Source organism: Lampris incognitus, chromosome 13 (genome assembly GCF_029633865.1).
Source record: "Lampris incognitus isolate fLamInc1 chromosome 13, fLamInc1.hap2, whole genome shotgun sequence".
Lineage (NCBI taxonomy): Eukaryota > Metazoa > Chordata > Actinopteri > Lampriformes > Lampridae > Lampris > Lampris incognitus.
In genome coordinates this window covers 38,871,131-38,892,692 of record NC_079223.1, presented here as the reverse complement: position 1 = coordinate 38,892,692, position 21,562 = coordinate 38,871,131, and the positions used below count along the sequence as shown (strand labels likewise).

General features: G+C 41.9%; 1 protein-coding gene across 2 annotated transcripts; it reads left to right on the top strand.

Annotated features, from left to right (window-relative positions):
• Positions 1-650: 650 nt before the first annotated feature.
• On the top strand, positions 651-10,686 carry eif3s6ip (eukaryotic translation initiation factor 3, subunit 6 interacting protein). Of its 2 annotated transcripts, XM_056291718.1 has the most exons (15): positions 651-780; positions 1,119-1,161; positions 1,324-1,522; positions 1,639-1,718; positions 2,027-2,088; positions 2,245-2,314; positions 2,430-2,503; positions 2,688-2,859; positions 3,920-4,074; positions 5,500-5,670; positions 6,745-6,878; positions 7,571-7,744; positions 9,647-9,836; positions 10,080-10,160; positions 10,466-10,686. In XM_056291718.1, exons 1-15 carry the CDS (start codon positions 751-753, stop codon positions 10,541-10,543), a joined length of 1,713 nt encoding a protein of 570 aa, XP_056147693.1. In that variant the 5' UTR covers positions 651-750; the 3' UTR covers positions 10,544-10,686. The 2 variants fall into 2 exon arrangements, with proteins under 2 accessions (XP_056147693.1, XP_056147694.1); XM_056291719.1 differs by lacking the exons at positions 651-780; positions 1,119-1,161; positions 1,639-1,718 and having other exon boundaries at positions 1,444-1,522; positions 10,466-10,685.
• The last annotated feature ends 10,876 nt before the right edge of the window (positions 10,687-21,562 follow it).

Here is a 21,562-nt window from a genome sequence, read left to right as displayed (position 1 = left end):
GCAAAATCTTTGAAGGTAAGGTTCAAAGAGGAAAATATCCTGCACCCACCCACACACGTGTGTGTGTGTGGGGGGGGGCGAGGGGGTGGTTATTGGCTCTTAGTTAAGACTTTAATTTGGTACGTCCATCCATCCATCCATTATCCAAACTGCTTATCTTGCTCTCAGGGTCACGGGGATACTGGAGCCTATCCCAGCAGTCACTGGTACAGTGAAGGCCAAATGCTACTAATGTAAGCATTAGCGGGAGTCTATCAAATCATAAAAGAAGACGTGGTCCAAGTCACGATGCTTTGGAATTCTTTTGAGTGTCTTTGATTTAACACTAGCCTTCTATGGAAGAGTTTGAAACCGAGAAATGGCTCAAACTAAATCAAGTCTATACTGCCATCAGATGGTATTTGTTAGTAATTACAAGAAGGGCGTTTTTTTCGAAGTAACGTGCTTGTCCCGCTTGTACCATCATTTCTATATGCTGCGAATTTCTAATTTTGCAAATAAACAAGACAGTCCAGAAATTTGACGAATACCTTATGACTGAATATATTTTGTTGTTCGATGGCTTCATTAAAGTGCAAACGTCCTCATCCGGTCAACCCACAACGCTGCAGTCAACCTTACGCAAATGTTTACTTCCGGTTCTCGTTCCAGCGCTCTTTCCGGTTCCTCGCCGTCTGCTGCGTGGTTGTGCCTAGCACACATATTCGTATTATACAGCCGTATCTTACGAGAGAGGATTAATTCATAATCATGTCATACCACGACGAAGAAGAGACGACCGTTAGTACTCTTACTCATATTCAACCGAAATTATAACGATAATATCTGCCATTTTGCCGGTCTTAGCTTAACACCGGCAAAATACAATGGCTAGCCTTTAGCTTACATTATGGCGGTGTTATTGAGGCCTCACTGGCCATGTTGCATCTTATCAAACTAAGGGAATGACAAAAATTCCCGCCTGGTACTGGCATTACATTGTATATTGTGAAATTAAGTTACTTGACACGACAAGCCAGGCGATAAAGGATGAATTTAGTTCGCTCACGTTAACATGATGCTAGACAGATCACTATGCTGTCACTTTTTCAAACGCCTGACTCTTCCTTTCTTTTCAGTACGATACCTATGCCTACTCGAATGACTACGACCTGCACACAGGTTTGTAAACACCTATTTATTCATTGCTGCCCCCAGTAAGCTACTTCTCCTAGCCAACCACTTTAATTTTATGATATGTCTGATAAAAAAGTTGATTCCAAGTGATAAAGTGTTCATGTTGTGGCATGTTAATAGTTACTTTACATTGGGCTTCCCTTGCAGGTGACCCGAAAGCAGACTTAGCCTATGAGCAGCAGACCTACCATGTCATCCCGGAGGTGATTAAGAACTTCCTACAATATTTCCACAAAACCACCTCTGACCTCATTGACCAGAAGGTTTATGAGCTCCAGTCCAACCGTGTATCCAGTGAGAGCATTGAGCAGAAGATCTATGAGATCCAAGATGTCTATGAGAACAGGTATGGTGAGACTCTGCTGAAAACATCAGACATTTATTGCTTGAGTGTTGATGTTTTGTGGTTAGGCTCTGTAATGCCATAGCTTATCTTTCCTTTCCTTTCCTCCTCATCTTTAGCTGGAACAAGCTGACTGAGCGTTTCTTTAAGACCTCTCCTTGGCCAGAGGCTGAAGGCATTGCTTCGCTTGTTGGCAATGGTGAGTCTGTCAGCCTAACTGCTGTCATTCATTACAGCTCATTTTTTGTAGTTATGTCACAGTGGTTTTCACATTATTCCTCACATATGTTGAGGGACCCGTACACCTATTATCTCATTAGTAAGTGCACTACACAGTTTGCAAAATGGATTGATAATACAAACTATGAATCATTTTGCTGTGTTGAGTGGGTACATGGCCATCGTGGACCTTGGATACTGTTGCATCATGAACTGGCCAATGAATTTATAATATGTTAGCTTTTGAAGCATGACGTGTCATTGTTTACCATTTTGTATCTTCTGTAGATGCTGTTTTTCTGATCCTTTATAAGGAACTTTACTACAGACACATCTATGCCAAAGTCAGCGTAAGTTGCCACTTAATATATTTAAAAGTAGTATTACTTAGTCAAGTGTCATGGAAATATGTGAATCCTGGTTTTCATATTAACCAAATTCTACACCAGCTGTTCCCTTTCAGTGTCTGCTTAAAGGTGGCTAAATATTATTTTCCTGATGATTAGGGGGGGCCTACTTTGGATCAGAGGTTTGAGTCATACTACAATTACTGCAACCTCTTTAACTACATTCTGAGTAAGTTTCAGGCCTGCTTCTTTTTCATGCCTTCTTTTTCATGATGATACATTAAACTCTTTACATCCAGCCTCTATAACTTATTTAAAAAAAAAACCTCATTGTTTGTAAACAGATGCAGATGGCCCCGCCCCTTTGGAACTGCCCAATCAGTGGCTCTGGGACATCATTGATGAGTTCATTTATCAGGTAGATTAGGTTCATTCTTATTATTTATTCTCTCAGTATGTAGCCATTTCTCACTGAAACTGTTCAGCAGCCAAATTGAGACAAAAAAGGGGAAAAAGCTGTGTGTTTAAACTTTCTGTTTCTTAGCTAATATTATTTAACCAAGGTTTGAGAGAACACTTTAATTGTTTCTCTTCCTCTTCAGTTCCAGTCCTTCAGTCAATACCGCTGTAAGACGGCAAAGAAGTCAGAGGAGGAGATTGATTTCCTGAGGAACAACCCGAAGATTTGGAACGTCCACAGTGTCCTTAACGTGCTCCACTCACTGGTGGATAAGAGCAACATCAATCGTCAGCTGGAAGTCTACACCAGCGGAGGTACAATCTCACCTGACCAAACCGATTCCGTGAAAGGAAAACCAGACTCTGGATTCTGTAAAAGAAATCCAGAGTTTTTGGGATTAGAGGGGAAAAAGTAAAAGTCTGTTCTTAATTCCTTTTTTTAATTAAATTATTCATACTCTTTAAAAAACTAATGTTACATGTAGATTTTCTATGTGATTGTATCACCTTTGAATAGCTTGTGATCACATATATATTTGTCTGTAGTAAAATGAGACAGTTGTGGTGAAATTTGGTTTATTTTACATCTAGTTTTTACTTAGTGTTGTTCCCAGGCTTGGGAAAAAAAAACCAAAAAACAACCTCTATTGTGATGATTATACATGTTGGTTTTTTTTTCTTATAATGGACTTCACTATTGATATTATGTTTAACATTTAATTTTTAGTTTTGTGTTTCATAATAGCTGTTCAGAGCTTTATTTTTTACATTTTACTTGATAGGCACACAACTTATCTTTGCTCAGGCATAATATCCAGTTGAGGCTCAAGTCTCTTCCACTGTAAGCCAGTTAAGTTAACTTGCCACCGCAGTGTGAGCTATCAAGCATACACATAATTTAGCTAATTAGATTTGGGTAATATTTTCAGTACCTCCTCATTTAAGCTAAACTTTAAACGCTTTGTTTCTTGTGTGTTAGTACTGCAACAAGTGCGTCTTTATGCATGCTCATTAATCCAAGTAAGAAAATCAAAGTTGAATCAGTTCATTTGGAGAACCATTTCTCTCAATAAACATTGTGTCCAGATGAACTAATTCAACTTTCTTTCTTTGCAACAAGTATGATTTGAAGTTACGCAACTGTGGTTTTCCAAAATGTATGCTTTCTTAAAACTACATCCAGTTGAAATACCATATTTTAAGTGCAAGCCATCATACTATCCAAAACATACAAAATATACATTTACTTGGGTGGTGATTAATGCACCTGAATTTGCCGCCACATTATAATCCTAAGATAGGAAACCCTGTAAGGTTGGATTAATTTTATCCAGGGTACTGTTTGGCTAACTTAGTATGCGGTGGTATGTTGCAGGAGACCCAGAGAGTGTGGCCGGAGAGTATGGGCGCCACTCCTTGTATAAGATGCTGGGATACTTCAGCTTGGTGGGACTGTTGAGGCTGCACTCGTTGCTTGGCGATTACTACCAGGCCATCAAAGTCCTGGAGAACATTGAGCTCAACAAGAAGGTAGAACCTAGATGAGACTATCTTTAACACATAGCTTTCAGTTTAAAGCGGCAGTAGACAACTTTTGTTTTAGGTTTAGGGTTATCATTATGAAGTAAATGTTGATTGTGCAGTGTAATGGCTGTAGAATAATGACGCCATCAATGTTTAGATTGGTTCCCTTTAAGCCTCGCTCTCACTATGCAATTCTGTCTGCCACCGGGTGGGGCAGCACGGTGGCCAAATGGTTAACACTGTTGCCTCACAGCAAGAAGGTCCCGAGTTCGAACCCCAAGCCGTCTAAGGTCCTTTCTGTGTGGCATTTGCATGTTCTCCCCGTGTCTGTGTGGGTTTCCTCCAGGTGCTCTGGTTTCCTCCCACCATCGAAAACACTTGTATGTTAGGGTTAATACTCCAGTCTGTGTCCCTGACCAAGGTAATGGAAAGAACTGGAGTTGGTCCCCGGGTGCTGCAGCTGCCCACTGCTCCTATGCAATAGGATGGGTTAAATGCAGAGAACAGTTTTCATTGTAAGTGTACAATGGTGAAATTAAGTGGGTACGATCTCGCAAGAAAATTAATGCTCAATTTATGGCACAAAGGAAATGTGTCAACCATTGTGCAATCAAAATAGGAAGAGGATAGTGGTTTTGTTTTCCCCGGTAGCTATTCTCAGTAGCGGAAATGGTGGACAGTGGAACAAACGAAGTGATAGTGGAAACTACCCGGCAAGAGAAAAAGAACCCTGTTGACGGAGGAGGCAAAGAAGGCAAAGAGGGAGAGTGATAGAAACAGGTAAAACAAGAGTTAACCTCGGACGAGTGTCACTTGATGGAGAGAGCTTCAGTATAGTATTCAAATGTTTCACTGTAGAGATGTGTTTCCCCCTAGCCAGATGAAAGCGTTGGCATGGAAAAAGGTTAGCTATCGGTTACGATTAGGTTAAGCTTAGGGTTAGGTTGAGGTTAGGTTAAAGTTAGGGTTAGGTTAAGGTTAATCAAGTGTCCCGGTGTTCTATCAAACGCTGGCGAGGGGGAAGAAGAAGATCTCGATGGGCCTTTATCAAAGCACTGAGATCGGGGTTTCTAGTTAAAATTGGGATTCTTAAAGTTGTTTCTTGCTTTGGACAGTAACCAGGCTGCTAGTAAATGGAAAGCAATCCGGTTGTCTTTGTGACAGCGGCGCAAACTTGGAACCACTTGGAAATGCGGAGGGGGATGTGTGTGTGTGTGTGTGTGTGTGTGTGTGTGTGTGTGTGTGTGTGTGTGTGTGTGTGAAAAGTTATCTACTGCCACTTTAATTCAGAATATCATTTTATCCATTTTGTTTCTCCAGTCTTTCTTGGGGGATAAGATTTCACAGGGTTCTTCTATGAAGTCACATTTTCTACATCTCTTTAATGTCCTGATCACACTGCTGTGCCTCACTTTGATCATTTTCTTCTAGAGTATGTACTCACGTGTGCCAGAGTGTCAAATCACCACCTACTACTATGTGGGCTTTGCTTACCTAATGATGAGGAGGTACCAGGACGCCATCCGAGTCTTTGCCAACATCCTGCTGTATATCCAGAGGACCAGGAGCATGTTCCAGAGGTCTACATACAAATATGAGATGGTCAGACACTGGATATACCTACCAATGCTAGTTGAATAATTCTTTTTTTTTTTTTTACAACGGGAGTTTTATTTTTGAAGTTTTTACCATTATGCGTACCTGTTATGATATTGTTTTACCCACCGGCTTCATTTTGGAGATTTTTGATTTGGGACCACCGCTGGACTCAGCTTAACAGGGTCTTTTGGGGCAATGGAACACAAGTGTCAAGACATGTTTCAACAGGACCAATTTACCCCAGACATCCAAAGTGCATATTTAGAAGTGAAAATGAAAGTGCAAGTTAAGTCATTACCTGAAAAGTCCACTGTTATCAACATTGGTCAGTCGCATTGCTGATCTACTCCCTGGTTCACCTTGCAGGAATGACCAGCCTATACTTAATGTAGGTATTAGTAACCATCAATAAACTATCCGGCCAGAGCAACTGAGAAGTCATAGATAATGGAAAATCATGTACAGAGTCTGAGTCACTAGGTTTTTTCTTTTCTTATTGAAAGGACCGGTTTAAGGCTTATGCTCAGCTGCCCATAAGATGATATTGTAAAACCATTTGTAGCGGTGGTGCCATGTCCAAACTCTCTACAACGAAGCAAGTGTGCAAAACGATTTCATAACTGACATGCACAATGGCAAAAACTACAAAAATAAGACTCAGGTTGTAAAAAAAATATACCTTAAATTCTTTAAGTGTCTTATTTTTGACAATTTTTGGTAATTTAAAATGTAAAACAAGTTGCTGTCATTACCCAAGATGTGGGTGGTGAAGATATCATTTTTAATCATTTTTAGATACGTATTCAATACAAAGCACCAAGAATTAAGTTTACAAAGATTATTTTATGAGTAAACTTGGAAACCCTCTGGAGATTCCTTTCATTGTGTTTATATTTTTCGGCTGGGGGTGAGGAGTAATTCCATTGTATTCGAGAGAAGGCAGACATCTCTACAGCTGATATCTCCAAAACCTGGCAACTTAAAGCAAAATGATAAATAGCACTACAGGTCAAGTAAATTTTATTTACATTTAATCTTATGAATGAAAAGGAAATAGTTTTTCTCTTTGTCCTCTAGATCAACAAGCAGAATGAGCAGATGCATGGCCTGCTGGCCATTGCCCTCACCATGTACCCCATGCGAATTGACGAGAGCATCCATACACAGCTGAGGGAGAAGTACGGGGACAAGATGTTGCGTATGCAGAAGGGGTGAGGAAGGAGCCCCCTCTCTCTCTCTTCATAACACTAGGACTCATTAAGTAACAGTTTCCCATCTTAATGTTTTTGTTGATCCATTTTATCCCTTTCAAAGTCGATTTTTTTTTCATTACATTGACAAGGTTGGCTTTCCTTTTACCTTTTCCTGAAAAGGACCCTTTCACCTTTTGTCAGACTGCCTGTAATTAAATATATCCTATGGTAGCACTTTTTTTGTTCAACCTTAAAGTTAGAATCCTGAAAATTGTCTTTGTTTAGCTAACTGATATTTATAAGAATACAAGGTCATTGCAGCATTTCTTTGACCACTCCACTCATGTTGTGGTATCTCTTGGTAAAAGTCTTCTATGAGATTAGTTGGACATTTCAGCTTGCTAGTCATGATAACTTGGCATCCTCCTTGAACTTGCCATTTCTTGCCTTGTTCTTCTTCTGCATTTGGCTGCTACAGTGAAGATGAGAAACACAATGCAATGTATCATTTCCCCTCAGGAACGTTTTACCTAATAGTGACCATAAATTTGAGCCACTACATAAGAGTTCACGGTGTGGCTATTCATAGATAAGCTATCATCTTAAGAACACAGCTGCCACAGAAAGTATCCAGAGACCTGTTTTTTTTTCATGTAAATCTTCATAATTGTAAATTTAAATGACCCGAGGTTTCCCTTATTCCATATCAGAGACCTGCAGGTGTTCGAGGAGCTCTTCAGTTTTGCCTGTCCCAAGTTCCTGTCACCTGTGGTACCCAACTATGATAATGTCCACCCCAACTACCACAAAGAGCCTTTCCAACAGCAGTTGAAGGTCTTCGCCGAGGAGGTGCAGCAGCAGGCACAGCTCTCCACCATCCGAAGGTAAAACACATGAATGAGCTGCTTTCAGAGGGCCTTCATCTCTTTCTCATAAACTATATAAAAAAACAAGTTTTTCCAAAGTTAATAAAACTGGATTTTGGATACTTAACTGAAATTATGGATAACAATACTGTATTCATTGTATTGTGTTGCCCATCAATCTCAACCAACTGCAACTCAAGAGTGGTTTAAACAAGCACTGGTTATTTTCTGAATCAGAATCATGTTTATTGGCCATGTAGGTTTGCACATACATGGCATTTGACTCAAGTTTTGTGGCTGTCTATGTACTTAACATAGAATAACAACACAACAATCTTCAGGTATCTACACAAGGATTGACTATATACAGGCAAAATAAGAGGCAATACAGTGCAATGTTGCATAGACTATATCAAAGATGCTGAAATAACTGTTAGCAGTTTACTTACATGCCTGAGGTAGATGGACATGACAGTGTACCCGTATACGTACAATGTACAGTACAGTATATACGAAATGGTTGGCTTTATTTAAGCGTCCATTTGAATAGCAGCCCGTGGAAAGAAACTGTTTTTATATCTGGTTGTTTTGGTGTACAGTGCTCTGTAGGGTGTGATGGGTCTGCAGTGATGTTACCTGCCCATTTCCTGACTCTGGAGATGTATAAGTCCTGAATGGAGGGCAGGTTGGCACCAATGATTTTCTCTGCAGACCTAACTATCTGTTGTAGTCTGTCTCTGTCCTTTTTGGTGGCCGATCCAAACCAAACAGTGGTGGATGTGCAGAGGACAGACTGGTTTATTGCAGTGTAGAACTGAAGAAGCAGTTCCTAAGGCAGGTTGAACTTCCTGAGCTGGCAGATAATGTACATCCTCTGCTGTGCCTCTTTGATGATTGTGTCTATGTTGGATGCCCACCTTAGGTTCTGAGATATTGTGGAACCCAGAAATTTTTAGGTTTTCATGCTGTTGAGTATGGTGGGGGGGGCCGTGTTGGGGGGCTCCCCCTGAAGTCCACTGTCATCTCCACAGTTTTGAGCATGATCAGCTTCAGCTTGTTATGGCTGGACCAGAGACCAGTTGTTCAACCTTCCGTCTATATGCAGACTCATCAGCATCCTAGTTAAGGCCAATGATGGTTGTGTTGTCTGCAAACTTCAGGAGTTTAACAGACAGGTCACCTGAGGTGCTGTCATTTTTGTAGAGGGAGAAGAGTAGAAGGGAGCGCACACATCCCTGGGGGAGCGCCAGTGCTGCTTGTCCGAGTGCTAGGTGTGGGTTTTCCCAGCTTCACCAGCTGCCTCCTGTCTGTCAGGAAGTTTTTAATCCACTGGCAGATGAGGGCTGGTATAGTGAGCCGGGCGAGTTTGGAGTGGAGGATATCTGGGATGATGGTGTGGAATGCTGAGCTGAAGTCCACAAACAGGACCCTTGCGTGTGTCCCTGAGGAGTTGAGGTGTTGGAAGATGTAATGCAATCCCATGTTGACTGCATCCTCCACTAACCTGTTTGCTTGGTAGGCAGACTGCAGGGAGTCGAGTAGGGGGCCTGTGATTTCCTTCAGGTGCGCCAACACCAGTCTCTCGAAAGATTTCATGACCACAGATGTTAGGGCAACAGGCCTGTAGTCATTTAATCCTGTGATATGGGGCTTCTTTGGGACCATGGAGCTCTTGAAGCAGGAGGGGACTACACACAGCTCCAGTGATCTGTTGAAGATCAGTGTGAAAATGGGGGCCAGCTGGTCAGCAGACTTTCAGACAGAAGGGTGACACTCCATCCGGGCCCGGTGGTTAAAACCAAGCACTAGGTATTATTTTCTACAAAATGTTGGACACTGGGTGTTTTGCTGTGCAATAAAAGAATGATAGACTGATAAATGGATGGATGTGAACCTACTGTGGTGGTGTTTTTTTTTCAGTTTCCTAAAGTTGTACACCACCATGCCAGTAGCTAAACTGGCAGGCTTCCTGGACATGACTGAACAGGAGTTCCGAATCCAGCTCCTGGTCTTCAAACACAAGATGAAAAACCTGGTGTGGACCAGTGGTATCTCGGCCCTAGATGGAGAGTTCCAGTCTGCCTCTGAGGTGGACTTCTACATCGACAAGGTATGTGTGCTCATGTGGTTTTAAGTGGAAGTCCTCCAGGGAATATCTCAAGGGGCAGCAGAAAGATGTTCAGCATTCACCTGTAGCTTACTTAGGTATTACATGTACGATATGAGGAATTTAATGTCCTCAAGTACCATACTATTTTTAAAAGAAGGGAAAAGGGCACAGATCTGTGGGTTGATAGGTCATCATTTCTCTATATTCGATGAGTTTTTTTTAAATTCTGTTGCCCTCCCTCAGGACATGATCCACATTGCAGACACCAAAGTGGCTCGTCGTTATGGGGACTTTTTCATCAGACAGATCCACAAGTTCGAGGAGGTAAGTTATGATCAACCACAATTATGGCTGTTTCTTTTTGCTACCAATGGCATTAAATAGAATGAGGTCTGTACATTTGACACTTTTTTTTCCCGGAAAAATGAATTCAGCACGATCAGATTATTTAGAGACCACAGAAATTGAACAGCGAATTATTTTTTTAATTCACAACTTGAAGCTACAAATCTGCCCACGCCCGATTGATTTTGAATGGGGTTTGAATTTGATATATTAGAAATTGTAGGTAAAAATCCTCCAACCTTCCCAGCCTCTCTCATGACTTTGATGTATTTACCTCCCTGCAGTTGAACAGGACATTGAAGAAGATGTCAGCAACCGGCAGCTCTACGGCAGCAGGGACCGCCACCAGCCGAGGAGTCTGACCAGGAGACTCCTTCAAGTCTTATTGGAAAAATAAAAACTAATATTGACAAAACATTTTTCTATGTAATGATGGTAAAAAAAAAAAAAAAAAAGGAGTGGGGTTCCAAAAACAGCAACAACCTTGCCTCATGTTTTGTGTTGCACTCAATTTACTCTTTATATCTGTCCACATAATGGGTCTCATTCACAAACAGTGCATACACAATTTATAGACGAAACATCAAAGGTTAGAAGATTGAATCAGTTCATCTGGAGACAACGTTTATTGACATACGTTTCATCACTTAACTAAGTGACATCTTCAGTTTGACATTCCAAGATGTCACTTAGTTGAGTGATGAAACGTATCTGTCAATAAACGTTGTGTCCAGATGAACTGATTCATCCTTTGATTTTCTTACTTGGATCATTGAGCATGCATTAAGACATAGATAAGACAGTCTTTATTGTCCCCCAGGAAATTTTTTTTCACAGCCAGTACATGTGTAGAGACATAGATAACCACACTGCAACATACATGTATACTTACAGATACATAAACACAACATTCACTCACACCCACAGATAAATCTGGCTCCATGCTAGGTGCTGTTATGGCAGAAGGGACCAAACTTCTGACAAAGCAAGCTCTTCTCCATTCCAGAGTCCAGTATCTGCGGCCTGACGGTAGTAGTGTGACATTAATTGAGGGAGTGATCGTGTCGTTCACTATTGTGAGAGCAAGGCATGTGATGGCTCTCGTTCATGTCAGGTTGGGTTCAGGGGCGTGGACGATCTTGGAGGCAGCGTGTGTGATCCTGGTAGGTTTGTTTTTGTTGTAGGTGGTCAGCATGGTATAGAAACGAGGGGAACAGTACAGCAGGATGGGTTGGATTATGCTTTTGTAAAGCAAAAACGGGAGTTGGAGGGCTTCTGGAATCGTTCACGGATAATTAGATTCATCAATGTTTTCTTACCCGAATTTGTTCTTACTCTGTGAGCAAATTTAGAATTGCCTCAGACTATGCGTACGCAAAAATGATGAAGGTCCCGCTGTTTTAGAAAATGTAACCGCACACCTTTTAAAGCTGGGGTAGGCAACTTTTTTTGGGGGCATCATTGGCAAACGTTCCTTAATAACCTTTCATTCATTAATCCATCCATCCATCGTCCAAACCGCTTATCCTGCTCTCAGGGTCGCGGGGATGCTGGAGCCTATCCCAGCAGTCACTGGGCGGCAGGCGGGGAGACACCCTGGGCCTGGACACGCCGCCAGGCCATCACAGCCAACCTTTCAGCATATTGTAAGTCAAGTGTTCTGAGAGAAAGCTAGACTTCTGCGCCTCCTCTTGGCTTTGTATCAGGCAGAAATCCACCCCGTGACGGGAGACTTTAGCCAATCACAGGTCAGTTCAGAGAGAGGGCGTTCCTGTTGACTGTTCTACAAAAGCAGCTGCGAGTGTGCGCCGTCAATTCGCGTCGCGTCTGCCCAGCGGTTGGCCTGTGGTTGTGGTTGTAACCCTAAAAATCAACAAGACCAACTCGAAATGGCTGCTTCACGTGATATTAGTGTAACTAAGAGATCTGCTGAAAAAAATAAATGATCAACTGTGATGCAAGTTTCGCGAGTCTTGCTTTGACATTTCCCGAAATTTAGACCCGTCACTGTCTCCTTAACGGCAGCCATGAGAGTCAGCTGGTTCTGGACAACCTCGTCGGTCAGGACGCCGGCATGGCGGCGAGATTCCTGCGGCGTGCTAGTTTGGGAGGTCGACTGTGTGGTTGTCAACTGGGAGTGAGAGGTCGACAGCGCGTCATCCGCCGCTCCAGCGTCATAGGCCTACAGTCCAAATTCAAATTTTGTTTGCATTGCCATTTTCAATTGAATAAGGTGCAAGAATGTTATTCCGATTGCATTTTGTGCTCATTAATAACAGTAACAACACAGGCAATTCAAAATGTATTACTATTGGGAAATAAATTACCCCCGTGTTTAAGTCCTTGCTGGATGTCATCACTTTCACCCTCATTTGTTGGAGGGATCTTGGAAGGATTTATGGATGTTTGTCCAATAATTGCGGCGAGTCTCTCATCTTGGGCTGACGGATTAGGTGGTCCTTGTCCTCTACCTGTTTCCTTCTTTTTCTTCTGGTCTGTTGCTTTTTTGTAGCATCGACTTTGATATCAAACCATTTCTCTTTTTTACCTGAACTACAGTCACAGTCCGCACCTCAGGGGACACATTTACTGCCTCGGTTATTGCAGCCTGTAGCACCCAATAATGTAATAATTTCCTGATAATGTTATACAATTTTCACTTAACTTGATCGAAAATGTAATAAAACCCAATAATGTAATAACTTGACCAATGATGTAATAAAATGTCCTGATATTGTAATAACATTTTACTGATAATGTAATAACTTATTACATTATTGGGAATTCATTACATTTTCAGGTGGGTCATTTCCCCCCCAAAACTGATAATGTAATATTTTGACAGATAACGTAATAATGTAAAACGCAACATGTCTGTGAATGTTCTCATTCATCCAGGTCATAGTTATCCAAAGGAATTGGATCAAGTGCAACTGGACTTGGTATATATCCGTGAAAACGTTTCACCTCTCATCCAAGAGGCTTCATCAGTTCGTGCCTTTCTGACTAGACCAAGCTAGTCTGACTGGCTGGTGATGAAACTCAGATATTTACCCCCTTTGAAGTCGTTATCAGAGCTATTGATGTCAATGGCTCTTTTGTGTATTTAGCAAAGACAGTCGTTGGAGGTGTTGGTTTCGACTTCGTTAGTGCTCCATTCAGTGGTCATGAGTCATTGGAGCCGTTAGTGACTGACTGTTGTTCTTGGAGGCTAGGGCTTCTTGAGTCTCCTGGGTAGAGATGAAAGGACGGCATTGTAAGTGGGAGATAGGTGGTGTCGCAGACCCCCTCCTCTGTTGAGGGATGGTTTTTCCAGTTTCGCATAGATGGCTTCCTTCACCCCTCTTTCAAACCATCTATCTTCCCTGTCCAAAATGTGTATGTTGCTGTCCTCGAAGGAGTGTGTCTCCTCCTTTAGGTGTAGATAGACTGCTGAGTCTTGTCCTGAGGAGTTTGGCCTTCTGTGTTGGGCCATCCGTTTGTGTAGTGGTTGTTTGGTTTCTCCTATGTATAGGTCAGTGCAATTCTCATTGCATTGTACAGCATACACCAGATTGCTTTTTTGGGTGTGTGGTACGCGGTCTTTGGGATGAACCAGTCTTTGCCGGAGTGTGTTGCTGGGTTTGAAGTATACCGGGATGCGGTGTTTGTTAACAATTCTCCTGAGTTTCTCGGAGACCCCAGAAACATATGGGATGACTATGTTATTCCTTCTGTTCCTCTTCTCCTCATCGCTCACCCGGTTGGTCTTTCTGGAACGTGTTGCAGTTTTCACAAAGGTCCAGCTGGGGTAGCTGCAGGTTTTTAAAGCTCCCCTCAGGTGTTTGTGTTCTTCTCGTTGGGCCTGAGTGCTGCTGGGCACATTGTCAGCTCTGAGTTGCAAAGTTCTGATGATGCCCAGTTTGTGTTCCAGAGGGTGGTGTGAGTCGAAAAGTAGATATTGGTCTGTGTGTGTAGGTTTCCTGTAAACCCCAATGTGGAGGCTCCTGTCTTCCCCAATGTGGACGTCACAGTCCAAGAAGGGCAAACTGTTGTTCTTTACATCTTCCCTTGTGAACTTAATGTTCTTGTCCACTGAGTTGATGTGTTTGGTAAACGCTTGTACCTCTTGTGTTTGGATTTTGACCCATGTGTCGTCCACAAATCTGAACCAGTGGCTCGGGGGTGTTCCTCTGAAGGAGTTCAGGGCCCTGTGTTCTACCTCTTCCATATATAAGTTGGCCACAGTGGGTGATACTGGTGAGCCCATTGCACAGCCGTGTTTCTGTCTGTAAAACTGGCCCCTGAATTGGAAATATGTAGTGTTCAGGCAAAGGTACAGTAGTTGGCAAATCTGGTCTGGGCTGAGGTTGGTCCTATTGTGGAGGGTGTTGTCACGTAGCAAACGTTGCCTCACAGTTTCCAAAGCGACGAGGCAACGAGAATGGTAGTGTCAAATGTCTGTGAGTGCACAGTCTAATTGTTTTGGCAAGCGCGGGAAAATAATACAACTGCTGAGCGTCTGTCAAGGCAATAAGGTGGATTTAAAAAATAAATAAATTGGGGAATAGGCTATTGCAATTCGTTCAATTATGCCATCTACTGGTGCAGAATTGCAATAGCCTATACCACAATTATTATTTTTTAAAAATATGATATGGTAGAGACAGGAATATGTTTAATTCTATAAATATGCTTGTTGACCAAGAAGCCAGACTTAACTACTTTTTTTAAAATTTTATATATGTGCATTTTGTTACAATAGCCCACAGAACAGAATGTTGAACTCAACAAGAGATGACAGGGCAAGTCAAGCTAATCAAAACAGCTATTTCAGCTACAGTAACTTCTCCTCAACTAATCTCCTCAACAATGATCATAAATGTAACCTGTACAGTGTAACATGACCTTAAACAATCATGTTTATACTTTGAACAGTGAATGACTTTAAACAGTCATTTATACCTTTAACAGTGAATGACTTTAAAGTCATTTTTATACCTTTAACAGAGAATTACTTTAAACAGTCATTTATATCTCTACCAGTGAATGACTTTACACAGTCATTTTATACCTTTAACAGTGAATGACATTAAACAGTAATTTAATTTAAACATTGACTGTTTAAAGTCATTCATGTTTAACAGTGTATGGCTTTAAACAGTCATTGTATACCTTTAACAGTGAATTACTTTAAACAGTCATTTAACAGTGAATTACTTTAAACAGTATCCATATTCATCACTCTTGCTTTGTTCCTTCTCTACTTGAGCCTTCCATACTCTATTATAGAATAGAAAACTCACCCATCTGATCTATTTCCAGTATATACCTTTCACTTGATATCTACCAAATTTGAGATTTTTAAGCAGAAGCCACGCTTTCATCCATTCTGAGTGTTTAGAGAAGAACTGTTTGAGTCAAAGTGCCAAGCCGCTATTTCGACCAGATGCTTTGTATAGTTTCATCATACTGATGGTAGGTTCATTTTCCTGGTCCAATTTCAGACTGGTAGCCAATGCATCTCGCACAAAGATCCAAGGTAGGAAAGATCTGGATAGATGTCTGAAAAGACGAGAAACCCTACTGAGTGTTCCTAACATGCTCATGTCCATCTCAAGGGTGAGCTTGATAATTAGTTCCAGAATTTCTTCAGGTAGGATGACCGGGGATGCTATATCAGAACTGGACACATTGACAGGAGATTTAGGGGCACTAACCAAAGGAATGTCAATAATAGAATCACCATTAACTTCTAATTCACATACTGACCTTGGTGCAGTGCGTCTACTTGCTAGGATCCTTTGCAATTTAATCTCCTGAATACTCTCTATGTAGGAACTGACAGGACGACTAAGGCTGACATAGTGATCTCCACGCCCTTCTGCAATATGGCAAAGAACTTATATGGGTAAGTCCTCAGGGTATCCTTCAGTGGATGAAACAATTGAGGTAGTGTCCATGCCAAGAGTTGAAACAATCAGAAACTAAATGTTGAACATTTGAGCAGCTCAATGGAGAGTGATGTGATCTCCGAAGGTCCCAACCTCACCCATATGGCTTATGTAGTCATTCCAATTACCACCATCTACAAAGCAAGATAATGATGTACCATCAACAGCAAAAGGATTTGCAACCAAATCGGATACAATCTCTTCTCTTAGAGTTGCAGGTGACCAAAAGATTCCCGGGTCTGCTAACTGGTCAGCCAGAGCTGCAAACTGGCAGTTCCCATATGGGAGAGGATCAAGCTTCACTGTCATTCCAGAAGAAATGAATGATTGGACATGCTCTGTGTGGGTATTGGCAAAGAGAAAGGTTTTTCTTGTAGGTATGTTCAACTGATGAAAAGTTTTCCTTCTGCTTTTTTCCTCACCACGTGTGATACTGGTGATGTCAGCCACTGAAAACAATCTCTACTTGGAGCCATTTTGTGTTTGATATTGTACCTTGTACTTGGACAACATCAAATTTCCTTTGACAATGGTGCCAGGCATAACTGCGTACTTCTTGGTGACACGATGCTTAGTGTCCTTTACCAAAATCTCTTCACCGACACGGTATACTTAATCCAATTTTGTCAAGATTACAAGTTGGTTCTTTCTAGTAAAGTGCTGCTGCCAGTAGATAGCTACACATATACCACTGAAGCATGGCATACAACATCCTGGCTGGATCACTGTATATGTACAGCTGATGCTCATGAATGTTTGGAGAAAGTGGAGATCTTGTATGGTCTGGCCCTGACAGATAACATACCTGTGTCTATGATGTTAAATGTGGAGAGTCTACCTGAGTTGACCAGTTATGATAACTACAAACAAAGTGGGAAAGTAGATTGGTATAGGCTTACAGAAGATGACTTAAAACATTATAATTCACTGACTGATAAGAGCCTAAGTAATATGCATATACCATTTGATGCTATTCTGTGTGGCAGTGTTAACTGTAAGAACCAAAACCACAAGCATGATCCATGTATAATGTATGATAAAATTGTGAAATGTCTAAATAATGGCAGTAAATCATTCCACAAAAAAGGGCTAAACAACATAACGTCAGGCCAGGATGGAATGAATATGTAGCTGAACTGCATGTAGAGGCCAAAGAAGCTTTTAGAAACTGGGTCTTATCAGGACAAGCTAGACATGGCCCAGAGTATGAACACAAGAAACAGGCTAACGCTATATTTAAATATGCTGTACGTTTTATTAAAAGAAATGAGCAGGCCATGAGGGCAAACTCCATGGCCAAAAAGCTTCAGCAGAACAATGTCTATGACTTCTGGAAGGAAGTTAAGGTTATTAATAATAGTAAGATGCCCTTGCTATCCAGCATTGATGAGATTACTGGGCCTGAAAATATTGCTAAACTGTGGAGAAAACATTATAGAGACATTTTTAACTGCGTAAAGAGTGATGGATTTAATGTTGGTGATGTCTCTAACAATGATGATGTGGTTATTAGACCCGATGCAGTGTGCTATGCCATTGAGAAGTTGTCAGTGAACGAAGCATGTGGCCTTGACCAAATAACAACAGGACATCTGAAGTATGCTAGCCACAGAATCTCAGTGATACTGGCTATGTGTTTTTCTGGATTGTTAATGCATGGCATCCTACCTGACTCTATGTTGTCTGTCTTACTAGTCCCAGTAATCAAAGACAAAACTGGTAAAATATCCAGTATAGAGAATTATAGGCCAATTGCTCTGGCTAGCATACTTTCCAAAGTATTGGAACGAATTCTCTTGGATAGGCTTCAAGAATATATATCAACTACTGACAATCAATTTGGCTTTAAAAATAAACACAGCACATATTTGTGCATATATGCACTGAAGGAAGTTGTTAGTAAATATAGAAGACGTAACACTACAGTATTTATGTGGTTTTTTGATGCATCAAAAGCTTTTGACTGAGTTAATCATGGTAAATTATTTGTTTAACTACAAGAGCGAGGGGTCCCCTCTTATTTGATAAGGATCTTGCATTTTTGGTATTCATATCAAACCATGCAAGTCAGATGGGGTAAGAATATATCTGCACCCTTCCCAGTGACCAGTGGGGTCCGACAAGGTGGAATACTGTCGCCTGTTCTCTTCAATGTGTATATGGATGATCTCTCCAAAAAGTTAAAAGAGTGTAAGACTGGCTGTATGGTGGAGGATAGTCTTATTAACCATCTGATGTACGCTGATGACTTAGTCATACTGTCCCCTTATAGTGCTGGCTTACAGCAACTGCTCAGTCGGCTCAAGTTATGGTGTGCAGCATGACATTAAATTTAACTCTAAAAAGAGTGTTGTCATGATTGCTAAAACCAAGGAGGATAAGAAGCAAAAATGTCCCTCATTCTTCTTGGCAGACCAAGCACTAAATGTGCTGAACAAAATGAGATATCTGGGTCACATCCTCAGGAATGATCTATGTGATGACGAGGATGATCCAGATATCTTTATTTTTTCTGTTTGAGCGCATTGCTGATGCTAGGCAGTGGCCTGATGCGGAGCACACTTCGTTATTGCAGTGCATCATGACTGGTAAGGTGCAAGAGGCATATGCTGCTCTCAGTTCAGTCGGTAGTCATAGGTATGATAAAGAGAAGTCCTCTGTGTTAACTGTGTATGAACTGGTGCCCAAGGCTTACTGGCAGTGGTTTAGGTCATGGAGAAAGGGAGATAAGCAGATGCATGGTGAGTTCACTAGGGATCTAGCCACCCATTTTCACCAGTGGTACACCGTTTTGGAAGTGGAAACGTTTGAGGGCTTGGCCGATCTTATTGTGTGAGAACAGTTCAGACTCAGTCCCTGGCTACATAGCCACCCACATTAATGAGCATAAAGTTAAGACTGCTGCGGAGGCTGCTGTCCTAGCCGACGGGTATGCACAAAAACACTTTTGCAGACGTGCACCCTCGCAGGCAGTGTATGGCAGGTTGTTTGCATTCCATGAGGTAGGATGGATCGAGACGGGACTTCAGTGCATGCTAAACTGATCATGGGTCAGGTGGGAAGTTTGATCCCAACAGCATTTGTAATTACTGTCGGGGAAAGGGACATTGGAAGGCAGAGTGTCCTGTTTTTAGAGGTAGGAGTAAATTATCAGGAGGTAGGGGGCAGGGAAAGGCTGTAGTGTTGGCCTTCTCGATCCGAATTGGTAATCCTTTTACGCAGTTTCCGGAGCAGGTGCAGCCACCAGCATCCTCATGCCGGTCCTGATTATTCTGATTTCTCACTATTTATTACAGAGGGTCATGTCTCACTCGTGGGAAGTAATGTGAAAGTCCCAGTGAAAACCCTGCGGGACACAGGAGCTGTAGATTCTTTCATTTTAGAATCAGTGCTTCCTTTTTCTGCTATGTCTGATACCAAGGTACGGGGCATGGGTTTAACCACATTGTCTGTCCCACTTCATCAGATGATGCTCATGTCTGACCTGGTGGAAATGGTAGCTGGTGTCTGCCCAGCGCTACCAGTTGATGGGGTTCACCTCATTTTTGGCAATGGTCTGGCTGGGGGATGTGTTTGGGCTAATGTGCCGCCACCTGCCGTAGTTATCCCTTCAGTGACACTCGTGAGGGGAGTAGATCAAAGTGCACGGAGTTTGCCAGAGGTTTTTACAGCCTGCGCTGTGACGTGTGCTATACCTGATCCACAGCTTGAGCTAAGTTCTAAAAAAGAGGACCACACAGTGCCATTGTTATCCTTGCCAGATCTGTCTGACTTGCCTTTTTCTGTTTGCTTAGAGGACAACGCTAGTGCACAGCAGGCAGACCCCACCTTGAAGGTGCTCCTTGGCGGTGCCTGTCCTGTGGCTGATGGGTGTCAGGAGTGATTTGTGACATAACCAGCAAGATTTAAATGGAAGGTTTATAAGATGGTTGTGAGACCAGCGATGTTATACGGTTTGGAGACAGTGGCACTGACGAAAAGACAGGAGGCGGAGCTGGAGGTGGCAGAGTTGAAGATGCTAAGATTTTCATTGGGAGCGATGAAGAAGGACAGGATTAGGAACGAGTATATTAGAGGGACAGCTCAGGTTGGATGGTTTGAAGACAAAGCAAGATGGCTTGGATATTTCAGTCTTCCAGATTGAAATGTCCAAACCATCTCAATCCGGAAGATTGAGATGGCTTGGACATGTGTAGAGGAGAGATGCTGGGTATATTGGGAGAAGGATGCTGAGGATGGCGCTGCCAGGGAAGAGGAAAAGAGAAAGGCCAAAGAGGGGGTTTACAGCTGTGGTGAGGGAGGACGTGCAGGTGGCTGGTGTGACAGAGGAAGATGCAGAGGAAAGGAAGAAGTGGAATCGAATGATCCGCTGTGGCGACCCCTAACGGGAGCAGCCAAAAGAAGTAGTAGTGGAATGGTTTTGATGTGTCCCCTTTGTAGTTGCACTCTGTAGAGCTAGGGGTGTTAACATGGGGGGCTTGTCCTTTACATTAATTAATTAGTTGGTAATGATTTTCTTGAATTCGGGCAAGTAATTCGGTCATTTATCAGTTAATTTATAGCGCTGTTTGGTCACTTTCACCCTCCGGAGTTTGTTTGGAAGCAGGGAATGATAAGTGAATTGGTATTTCTTTGGTTTGGCTGTGTACTCATTTTGGTTAACTACGCCGTTTTTGGGAGACACTGATTTTTGTTAAAATCTGTAGGTCCTGAGTTGGATTACTTGTCTGGGAGCTATTTGAGTGTGTGTGTAGCGAGTGCAATGCATTGAGAGTGCATTTCACCCATGGGTTATCCATCGTATTTATAGAACTTTATAGATTGTTATCAGCTAAGATTGCCTGTATGGGGATGGATGGTATCCTCTCTTCAATGTTTTCCCATTGAGCATCACATGATGGGTTACACCAGCATATCATAGCTCTCATCTGTGCTGCAAAATAATAATCTCTAATAGAAGGTAGGCCCCATCCCCCCTTTCCTTTGGCCAACTGCAAAGTTTTGAGACGAACCCTAGGTCTTTTAACCTTGCCATATGTACCTTGACAACATTTTGTCCCATTCATTGAATTGGTTTTGGTTAATCTCTATTGGTAGGGTCTGAAAGAGATACAACAGTCTGGGCAATATATTAATTTTAATGGATTCGATCCTTGACCTGAGACTAAGGAAAGGAATTAGGTTCCATCTTGTTATGTCTTCCTTAATTTTTTTTAGTTATAGGCGAATAATTGTTTTCTGATAGTTTTGCCAAATCTTTTGGCATGTTGGTGCCAAAATATTTGAAAGACTCCGTTTGCCATGGCAAAGGGTATCTACTTTCAATTTCTCTTCGTGGGCTATAGTTATATGAAAGTAATTGGGTTTTATCTATGTTGATCATCTGCCAAGTCTTAAACTGCTTTAGTACTACCCTGATCACAACAAATGTGTATGGGTACAATTCAA

Excerpts from the sequence above, each read along its gene's own strand:
- eif3s6ip (XM_056291718.1), top strand. The coding sequence starts at position 751 with ATGTCATACCACGACGAAGAAGAGACGACC. Across the intron at positions 7,745-9,646 it reads CAGCTCTCCACCATCCGAAG|TTTCCTAAAGTTGTACACCA; the intron begins GTAAAACACATG and ends TTTTTTTTTCAG. Across the intron at positions 10,161-10,465 it reads AGATCCACAAGTTCGAGGAG|TTGAACAGGACATTGAAGAA; the intron begins GTAAGTTATGAT and ends ACCTCCCTGCAG.